The 10695-nt window shown below is 39.5% G+C and overlaps 2 protein-coding genes across 2 annotated transcripts; both read right to left on the bottom strand.

Moving 5' to 3' along the window:
- LOC112274983 (uncharacterized) lies at positions 1 to 3421 on the bottom strand. The gene is made up of 2 exons (XM_024504888.3): positions 1637 to 3421; positions 1 to 938 (listed from the first exon to the last, which is right to left on the bottom strand). Exons 1-2 carry the CDS (start codon positions 2289 to 2291, stop codon positions 592 to 594), a joined length of 1002 nt encoding a protein of 333 aa, XP_024360656.1. The 5' UTR covers positions 2292 to 3421; the 3' UTR covers positions 1 to 591.
- A 2605-nt stretch (positions 3422 to 6026) lies between these two features.
- Positions 6027 to 10041, bottom strand: LOC112274997 (uncharacterized). Its single transcript, XM_024504909.2, has 9 exons — positions 9440 to 10041; positions 8852 to 9107; positions 8468 to 8532; positions 8280 to 8344; positions 8063 to 8152; positions 7677 to 7810; positions 7256 to 7361; positions 6820 to 7115; positions 6027 to 6618 (listed from the first exon to the last, which is right to left on the bottom strand). The coding sequence occupies exons 1-9, from the start codon at positions 10024 to 10026 to the stop codon at positions 6157 to 6159; spliced, it is 2061 nt and encodes a 686-aa protein (XP_024360677.1). The 5' UTR covers positions 10027 to 10041; the 3' UTR covers positions 6027 to 6156.
- Positions 10042 to 10695: the final 654 nt, after the last annotated feature.

The following is a 10695-nucleotide window of genomic DNA, read 5'->3' as shown; positions in this document are numbered from 1 at the left end:
AGCCTTAAAAATCTTTTTGCATTACCCATATTAACCATCAAAAATATAAGAGGTTACCACTAAATCCAACCGTATAAAGTTCAAATCACATATGAAACCTTCACCATGGAAGAGCGAGCTCCACTCCAATCAGCCGCTACGCTAACTAAATACAATTTACTGCCTTGCCATAAGCTTCGAAGTAAGAAAGCACAAATGCTTGAATCATTTTCTGCTGAGTGAATGTGTATCTATGAAAGGATGATAGCAGATTAAAGTGCTCTAGCTCTGGAACCTGTAATTAACCCATGAGGTTAACGCATTTGTTTGCAACTGCCTTACAGTTAATATTCCTTTTACTTCAAGTAAAGTTCTTGCAGGAGCTCATGACTAAAAGTAATAACATTAGCAATGCTGCAAAATCCTACCAGCAACAAAGCTGAGCTCAGGTACCCTTATATAAAAAAACAGACTCCGCCGGTAATCCCAGGAGCATAGTTAGCACCAAAAAAATCCATACAGTGATATATACCTCATTAGCTTGTGAGGACTCCAACAAATCGGTACTTAGTTCATGCTTGTGGCAGAGACCAGAAGAGCATTCAACACATGTCATGAATGAATATTTGCACAAAGCGCAGCACTTAGCTGCTTAAGACCATCACCTATGTTGACGAGGGCATCTATATAACCACTGCCCAGTTTCATGGTACCCCGAAATTTCTCTTTCTCCAACTCCAGTTTCACTCTCTCCATTTCAAGGTCCTCTCGGTGTCGCTTATCTTTCCTGTCTTCGGACTCCAGCATTGCTTCAACTACGTTCTTGTTGTTGCGAACCAGTATCATTGCCAGGGCCTCATCTGTTTTCGACCACACTTTTCTCTTCTTCCCGGAGTGATTTGGGCCGCTTGTTTCCTCTTCGCTTTCGTCTTCAGAATCCACAAGATCTGCTTTCACACCTGAAGAGGGAAATACTCAGTCTAATATTGTGTGACCTGGCGACAACGAGTCAACACAATCGGAAAGAGAACCAACTACAGGAATACACTTACTACTAGAAAGCTCAAAATTCAAATCATTGTACAGACAGATCTTTGTGTTTATTCCACAGAAATCCAAAATAGTGACCAAAACCATGATTTAAGAAGACAAGCAGATGAAGACTCTCACGAACTTCATCAGCTCTCGTAGATTATATTCAGCAAATTGGTTTGTTCGATTTTAATTCCATGTGCAGTACATGGAAAAAAAAACCCTCTTTGCCCCAGATAAGAGCTTCAGCTTTAGGGTATCTCTCAAAACGTCCATGCAATCAAGAGAGTCTATTGAACCGCAATTACAACAACGCATCTGCCAACACCCAGGCATGACGGCTTACACGGCCAGTGAACAAACCAAACACATACTACTGTCCACGATTATCATGACAAACTAATATTCAATCGCACAGCTTGATGTACACCTGGAAACGTGGGTTGCTAACTAGGAAGAAAACAAACGGCGGAGGCGAGGATAGTGCATATATACAAAAAGAAATAAATAAAATATCATCACAAAAAGTATGTAGGCACTGTTGTAGATTGCTGACAAGGTCCAAGCACTGGAGGAAAGAAACCACAACAGGATCACAGGCAATCGGGTAAGTCTAGAGAAATACCTGATGGTCCCAAGGGCCCCGACGTATCAACTACAAGCTCTCCAGAGTCCGAATTTTTAGTTTTGGTATTACACCACTCTAGTAAAGCATTGAATATCTCCTTTTGAAAGTTTGGTGGTAGTTTGTTTCGCTTGCGCTCCTCGGGCGACATGTTCCAGTAAGACTTGTGTCCATTGCACGAGTATTTCTCATTGGTGTAGACTTTTTTGTATGCGGTTGAGATAACTTCCCACTTATCATGGCACTGTTGGGCACTCCGTTGAACTCCAGAAGCCCAGCAGTAGTCCTCAATCCAGTTCCACCTCTCCTGTGCAGGATTTTGTGAGCCCTTCATACCCCGTTCATGGCGGTGGAGGTCCTCCCTCTTCGCCGCTTGCAGGATCAACATTTCCTCCACCACCCAGTTGCTTTTCTTATATATCCGCCCACACCGCGAGCCCTGAGGATGTCCATATACCACTTCTTCATCAAGCGCGACGAGGGAATGGTGATTGGTAGCGTCTATCAAATGACTATCGCCGTTCACGTGGCTACCATTAGAGTCGTGCAGAATATGATCACGGTCTGACATATGAGCTTCGTCCCCTTCATTTGGAGAATGGTGTGCATCCACGAGAGAGATGTCAGCTCGAAATTCGCCACCATGCAGTTCCATCTCTGATCATAAGGAGCACCGTTGAACCTCACCGTGAAGAATCCACAAACAAGATGGTTGGCTAGTTAAAACTAAACAATCACCACTCCAAAGTGTATGATATCTCACGTGACAACCATTCAGTACAAATAAACTCTCTTCAATTACTCCGTAACAAAGGTCTACGTTTCAGTGCTTGCCACACTTGACTCCTAACCATCTACAGGACTGAATCACTCCCTTTCACCCTCTAAACCTATGCCTGCAAGTTCTACTGAAATTCCAGAATCGTCTCACATGCCTCGAACATCCCCCTTCTTCGTGCATTTCCAGAATGTCAGTGCAGCCTCGATTGTGTCTTGTGATTTAATCCCGTGTACTGTATTAACGAGGATACAGAACAAACCAACCAACCCTAGTGGTCCTCGGCCCTCCTCCACCGAGGTAATAAAGACCTTCGAATTGACCTCACCCAAGCTAAATAACTAGGAATAATGCGTATCTCCTAACCCTCTGTACAAACAAGCAAACCAAGACCCATCAACCCACATCCTTCCCACGCACAGCTTGAAACACCCCAAATATGGCGAGCCTCTCCCTTCGATGCAAGCACGCTAAGAGATTTCCACATACGACGCCGATTCCTCCAGCGTTAAAATCCTACGAGATTCTCCTCCTCTACCAGACAACCCAAATTTAAAAAGTAGAAAAAGCCTTCATTCCATCACCGCCCAAGCAGAAGGCCCATCTCACAAGTGTCTCCTTAACCTGGATTCCCCTAGTTTCCGGCTTCACGAACACCACCAACCTAGAACGGACTATCTCAACCTGGGAGTCCCAAAAACACCACGACCTAGTTCTCAAAATGAGAAACATAGCACAAATTCACCGCTCGCGCTTCGACTGGCGCAAGGACCATGCCATGCGCAAAGGCCAAGTAACAACTGCTCGAAAACCCACCGATGCGAACACTATCCAGGGAGCCGGACCTCGACGCTGAGCTCGATCTGCTGCTGTTTGCTGCAATCTACTGCAACATCATCGGAATCTCGCTATTCCCCACAAACTGGCCCACAAAGGGGAATCAATTGCTCGAGGGTGGACTGGATCTCGCAGGAGACCACAACGGGATTGATGGTGGAAAAGGGATTTCGGAACTCTCAAGCATGTTGGCCAAGGGAGCTTCGAAGAGCCGGTCGTCGCAACTGGAAGTAGCCGGTTTCCCCACCCACCCACCAACTCACTCACGCAAAGATTAGGGTTTTAGGGTGATTCTCATTTTTTGGGGATGTGGGTTCCATCCCCTTTTGTGATCACACTCCGCTTCAAAGTTGCCACCCTCATCAATTAATCCCCTCTTTCACTGAAATTCGAGTCCATGTTGAGGCTCCGTTTTCTTAAGCACCCATATGATAACAGTTTTAGTAATACGGGAAGAACAAAAAGAGCCCACAGTGGACAAACCTCTCTGGAACAAATCTTGTTCCAAACTTATCAAAATTATCAAAATTGTGACATTAACAATAAAAACACAGTAGTGGTAGGAAAACTTGAGTGCTGAAAAGTGGGGAACTTTCGAATGAACTGATGCTTTGAGTGGAAGTCCACATTGATTCAAATACTATTTGTATTCTTTGTGGTTCTGAAATAAGGTTCACAATTAGTGAATAACATAAATTGATTCTGCTCTAGAAAGCTTATTTTCAGTTGGTCAAGCCTGGGCTGCTTGAACTATATTTGTTTGCGCCAATATGTGTGAGTGTATGTGTGTGAATATATATATATATATATATATTTTAAATCAACTTTTTTAGTATTCTCTTTTTTTAATTAATAGATTAATTAAAGCTCATTGCAAATTTCACATGTAATGTTAATTGTACTCTTTTAGATTTTTTTGGATGGTTGTAGAGTGTGTTCTGTATCATAAACTTGAGCTCCATAATTTACAATACAGATGACAAGTGTGTGTATATATACATACATACATATTTGAAAGCTCCAATGTTCAATTAGTAACACATTTTATTGCTTTGTTGAGGGTTTTTTCTTTCTTTTATGCATGTAACTTAACTTTGAAAATTATAATAATTTTGTTGTTACAGATGCAATAAAATGATTATAAGAATGATATTAAGGATAAAAAAAATAAAATAAAAAAACTAGTTATTATTTTAGTATTTGAAAAAAGTCACATTTCATATTAAAAAATTTAAAAAATATTAAAAAAATACATTAAAAAGGTTTCAGAATGGTTGCATTTAACATAATCAAGAACCATGGAATTCTTTCAAGTAATATTAAAAAAAATAAGTAAATAAATAATTGGGTGAAAACGGCTGGAGTCTTTGATATTTGTGGTGTAATTTTTTTTTTGTGAGCTTGTTTAATTTTAATTATAATTATAACTGTAATGATCATCATAACCAAAATTTATGTATTATGTATACATTCATAACTTTTTTTTGTAAAAAAAAATACCCTCATGATTTTTTGGAATAAATGGAAAAAATATAAAGTTAAAAATCTTCAAAACGTTTATAAGTATCTTCTCCAAGAAATTAAACCTTTTGCAAACTTTTATATTGAATTTGTTGTTGTTTACTTAAATTAAATGGTATTTAGTAAGGATTGCATTTGTCTAATATACTTTCTGATTTTTTTTATTATTAGATTGCCAAAATAAATGCTTTAAACAATAAATGGAGTAAAGATAGATTAGCAATGAAGATTTTAATGAAAAGAACTAACTCACAAACACAAACTTTAAGATGATTTTGTATTGAACAAATTCATATGCAACAGATGAAATCGAATTCACACCTCATGACGATTACAACAAGTCACGTCAGAAGTCATGGATGAATGATTAAAATGAATGATCATGACAACTTGCATCACAAAGAAATAGACGAGCAAATAGGGCCAAGTTGTTACTTTTGAGAAAATTCCTCATAGTCATCCATAATGCTAGATTTACTCTTAGCCGATGTTCAACCACAATAGATAAGGATTTTGAAGTGTTTAAATATACATTTGCATACTTTTTTTTTTGAAAACCTGCATTGTAAAAGATAATTACTGATATTGAGTAAAGTTTAAGGTAATATCAACAAAATAAAATACAAGCACTTCAGATATTAGTAATAATGAAAAAATGTTTTTAAAAATTGATACATAACCCATTATTTTCCTTCATGAATTGTAAGTGAGCATAATGAGAACATATCACCTAGAATATGAGTAAATGAATTTTATGACTAGTATTCCATGTTAGTGACCGAGACTCTTCAGTTCTCTTCACTTATTCTCTGCACACAGTACTATAGAAAGTTCACATGTTTGAGAGGCAAGAGTATGGTACCTTCTCACTGCTGGGTGCGCAGTGCATCAAACAGTTTTAATCAGTGACAAAGTTTGATCGATCATAAATCTTCTATGGACGTGTTCAAGGTCGTTGGATGCAATAGGCCTTGCACTAATTCTCCATGACCTGCACTGAATAAACAGGAACTGTACTGAAAACAACAAAGATAACTTGGAGAAACTGACAAAGGAATCAGCATACCTCCAGATTGATGCGAAATTTCAACCAAAAACCTGAAGTCCCAAGTGCAGTGATGTGCATACAAAGCCAAGAAGAATTCATACAAGTTCCACATACACTAGCTGAGGTTCATTCGCATAGTCAGAAATCTCATCGTAACCTACTACAGTTTTTTGAAAATGCTTGCGAATGGACAGTTGGCACAGATATTGAAAGAGAAATTGAGAACAATCAAATTTGAAGGTGTTTTTGTTCAGTTTGGTCTTGAGCAAGAGTCAGATTTGATCTAATACTAAGCCTCTCTGACAAGCAATTAATTCAACTTCCCGGCTTTGAAAGTCAGCTGAACAACTGTCCAGAGTTAAGGCTGCCAGGTGTGGCAGCTTTAGAGAACTTCGTCCACTTGAAGTCTTCATATCTTCGGCCAAAACCTGAAAGCCCTAAGGAACTACCGACCTCCGAGCGTTCACTCTCATGTACACCTATATCCTTAGAAGTTGAGCCTTTAGCTGGACCTTCGGCAGCAGTCAGAACTCCCTCGTATGACAAAAATTGAATGACCTTGCTTTTGTTTTCACTTCGTTCTTGCACCAGAGCTATACCATCAGCTGGTCCATTTTGTATCGACCTTCCTGGACGAGCTGTTGAATAAATTAAAGAGCTTGATCCGTTAACGTTGGATGCTTGGAACAATGCAGCATCAGCTAGAGGAAGATTGCGGTACACTTTTCCATCACTACTATACAGATATATCTTCAATGAGGAAATCTCAGTATTTGGACCCACAATCACCTCAATAAACTGCACACAAAAAAAAAAAAAAAAAAAAAAAAAAAAACAGAAATTGTGAGAAAATTATTATCTAACCAGCAATCAAAAATTCAATGAGGACGTTAATTTTACCTATATTCTGGAAGATATTGCTACCATGAATTGAATTCATGCTACTAACGATGAACCAGCACTACTTTCATTACAGTTACTGAACAGGGGAGAGAATACCTCGTCTTGGTCTTGACCTTTGTTGTTATAATGTATTTCATTGATCCACGCATTTGGAAGCGGGTTTTCATTTTTCGATCCAGAACTAACCGTCGGCTCACCCGGTGTGTTTGGCCCTGTCGCAACGGTACGAGCATCCCAGATACTCGAAGCATACTCCGGGTGGTCAACAAATGGGTTACGATTGCCTTGGTACAAAGAACACACTCTTGAGTTCCTTAGCACCTCTGAGGGCGAGGGTGGGTCCAAATTGTTCCATTCTAAGAGAGTCGAAAGAAGCCCCATGGTCGCATTTGCTGCATCATTTCCCCACGAGTAAAGTTAGCATATTTCTCGTCAATCTCAACTACTGGTTACTTGTGCCGCTCTTGTAAGGAAAGAGATGCCTCTAAATTATCCACGCACGGGAGAAGCCTTTACCCTAGTGATCACTTACCAACACTAGGCGAATCCGAAAGCTGGAGGTTGAGGCTACCAGAAGGTTGCTCAAGGCCATAACGAACTGCCATGTAAAACACAGCCCGTGCTATGTCTCCTCTGACCTGAGAAAAAACCACCAAGCTGATGCTATATTATTATTGAGCTATATTTTACACACCGAACGCATAAAAACGTCATCTCACATTAGACTCGGAAGGCTGTACTTGACACCTGTATGTACAACTTCACAACTTTTGAGTACTGAAGGAACTATGTTAATCTGATGCAACTACTTACACTTCATTCACAGTTATTACATTACTTAAGTCGGTTCGAGTTCACGGTCGATGACTGCTCAAGGAAAAAAACACATCAAGACGCAATACCACCATTCAAGACACTAAAAAGGTAGGAACAAATAAGGCAAAAAAGAGAACCTCAGATGGTGGTCGCCATGAGTTCGAATCAGTTGCGGTATCTGGTGCTGCTTCGCGGTTAGCAGGAATTAGGCATCGCGTTGTCTGGAGAGTAGTGCAGTCTCCAAAGTATTTATTGCCTCGTGATGAATTTACTGTGAACACATAAAATAAATATTATTAGTACTCCTATTTTTTAAAATACAAAAAGAGTAGTTACACATCTGTAATGTACCAGCTTATTCGTTTTTATCTGTACGATGAAGTTACGACTCGTGGGGGGTAAAGGAAAAGGAAAAATAGATTGTAAAATTAAATAACTAAATAAAATTAAAAATTACAGTACACAGAAGCTGGAGATTGATCCTGATAGGTGTTGTGATGTAGTGTGCAAGATAAGGAAGTACCGTTCACGTCAGCCGGTCGCAAGTTGTGGACATCAGTAAATTCCGACTGATTTTCAGTTAGCCCATAAGATCGGGGCCATAAATGCTCTCCTGCCACCTCCTACATTCTTAAATCAGGTGTTTGGAACAATGCTTGATACATTTAAGTACACAAGCAAAAGAAAAGGTACAATTTGTATAAGAAAAAAAGAAAAAGGATGTCTGATGGCGAACTTACGATTCCAACCATCACTACTTCCTTGGAGGCTTTTAGAGACTCTTTTCAAGCTGTAGATATCCACTCTGCACATTTTCAACACCCAGATAAAATAAAAGTCACAGGTCTTTCAAGTTTCCGATGCCCTCGAAAAAAGAAAACTGCCAAACACATTCTGACTCGAAAAGTCAAATTTTCCATGAACTTACACATCAGGAGACGTCTCCGGTGTTGCAGTATCTGCAGCATCAAGAATCTTTAACGCATTCCAAACCTGTTATTCAGTTAAAATGAGTATGAAACATGAGGGTAGTAAAGTCATCAAACAATTGTAATCAGGGAAAAATCAAGGATCCAATCTCTAGAAACTGGATAAGATGCTCTCACAAAAAATGAGGAACAAATGTCCTTACCAAACTTGCCAAGACCTAATCCGCGAAACTAAGTAGTGGAAGAAATAAAAATACATGAACAGAAACTCTTTCATTATGAAACATAACACAGAAGCTATTAAGGGTAATGCGAGGCTAAAAGTCGAGGATAGCGGGAAGGAAACTGGTAATCCAACATTTGAAGAGCAGAAAATGTAGCACCTGAGCATATGTGAGACGCTTGTGCCCAGCAACAATCTCATGCAATTTCGCCTTAAGCTTCTCACCCTGCAGACCAGACGCTTGGCTGTAATACTGAGTAACATTGTCACACCCCGAGGCAACAACCTCAGTTTGGGCAAGGGCGATGCTTGAGGACCAGGGTATGAAATTGATGCTGATGGCTACAGCAACAGATAGCATCCACCTCCAGCATATTGCCAAAGATGAGGAGATGGCTCCTTCTGTGACCGCAGCCCTGCACCATCATCAACTGTAAGTTTGAAAGACATTGCAGTCTCCCTTCAAATCCTCGCTCAAATATGCATATTCTAAACCATTTATTAAACCGTTTCCTGAACGTACAGATCGTAATGATAACGAATTTCGCAACATATTCCTTCTTTCTTTCTCAGCGATAATAAGTTTTCTCAGCACTCAGAATGCTTTAATGCGATAAACAAAACAAAATCCAATCCTCAAGCCGAATCTTGAAGCGAATGCCGTGCAACAGCACATAAGGTTGCTTGATCAGCTTACAGATACGAAAAAAGAAAAAAGAAAAAGAGAATTGAACCCACAAATGCGCACCTTAAGCTCAGAGGCACTCCACGAAGAATGTCCACGTCGAATTCTACAACAGGCGGTTCCAGCATCACATCCTGCGGCCTTCCACCACTCCCCCATGACAAGTACCTCAATTCTCTACTTCCTGACTCGATGCCACGGCACAAACACCACTGCGACCTCCGCTTCTTCGCAGACACAGCCCCCAGAATGCCATCCAACTCACTTCCTTCAAGCTGAGTACCAGAGCGCGAGACACTCCCAGCCTGCTTGGACTTTGCTTGCACGCTCTTCAGCGCTAATTGCCTCCGACCCACAGTTAGAAAAATCAACTGCGTAGGACTCCATCCAGAGGTCAAAGTGGAACTTTGAGAAAGAGGGAAGACTGTGGGGTGGCGAAGGTGGAGGTTGGCGAAGGAAGTGGCCATGGTGGCGATGGAGTGAGCGGGGAATTCGATGCCGTAGTGAGGGTGGGGGCAGTGTCGGTATTCAATACGAGGAGTGTGGACAAGCTCACGATGGAGAGAGAGAGATACGCAGTTGGGCACCAGGGGCACGTGGGGCACTTGGTTCACATCTCCTATGCGAACTCGTTCCCTTCCTTCCTTCATGATCCATTCTCACTCACATTTGAGGGAGGCTCTTTTGTTTTGTGGCTTTGATTTGGTGTTTCGAGGCTCTTTCAGTATGGTTTCTTGGCTTGGCTCTTGTTGGCATTAATGTGTACTTAAATAAAAGAAGAAGAAGAAGAAGAAGAAAGAAGACAAAACATATAGTTTTTTTGTTTGTTATTGTAAGTAAGTAAAAAAAAAATAAAAAAGAGTCTTTATTGTGATGGAAATTTGGTACAATATTGATACCATTTGGATTCTATTTATTTTTAAAAAATAGTGTAAAAGCTAAAAATAAAATAAAACGAAATATTTTAACTTAATATGAGGCCACTAAAATAATGACTTTAATATGCATATACATGTGTATGTGTGTGTTTATATATAAGATTAATATACAATATGAATTTGAATTCTAAAAAAAATTAAAAAATAAAAATAAAAGTAATTGAGATTTTTATTTCTTTCAAGATTTTCATTCACATAAATTTTTATCAATATATTTGTATGTTTTTGCAAATAGTAACATGCAAGAATACCATAATATTTATATATACAATTTTTTTGTTTTATATTTTTATAATAAAAATAAAGTCAAAATCTTCAAATTATACATTACGATATTATAGAAGTATTGTTGTGATGTAACACACCTAATACATGAAAGAA

This window comes from Physcomitrium patens, chromosome 22 (genome assembly GCF_059467195.1).
Source record: "Physcomitrium patens ecotype Gransden chromosome 22, ASM5946719v1, whole genome shotgun sequence".
Taxonomy (NCBI): Eukaryota; Viridiplantae; Streptophyta; class Bryopsida; order Funariales; family Funariaceae; genus Physcomitrium; species Physcomitrium patens.
The sequence above is the reverse complement of the archived record's forward strand: the minus strand, read 5'-3'. Positions and strand labels throughout refer to the sequence as shown.

Excerpts from the sequence above, each read along its gene's own strand:
- LOC112274983 (XM_024504888.3), bottom strand. The coding sequence starts at position 2,291 with ATGGAACTGCATGGTGGCGAATTTCGAGCTGACATCTCTCTCGTGGAT. Across the intron at positions 939-1,636 it reads GGGGCCCTTGGGACCATCAG|GTGTGAAAGCAGATCTTGTG; the intron begins GTATTTCTCTAG and ends TTCCCTCTTCAG.
- LOC112274997 (XM_024504909.2), bottom strand. The coding sequence starts at position 10,026 with ATGAAGGAAGGAAGGGAACGAGTTCGCATAGGAGATGTGAACCAAGTG. Across the intron at positions 7,362-7,676 it reads CATGGCGACCACCATCTGAG|GTCAGAGGAGACATAGCACG; the intron begins GTTCTCTTTTTT and ends GTTTTTTCTCAG. Across the intron at positions 7,116-7,255 it reads TTCGGATTCGCCTAGTGTTG|CAAATGCGACCATGGGGCTT; the intron begins GTAAGTGATCAC and ends GAAATGATGCAG.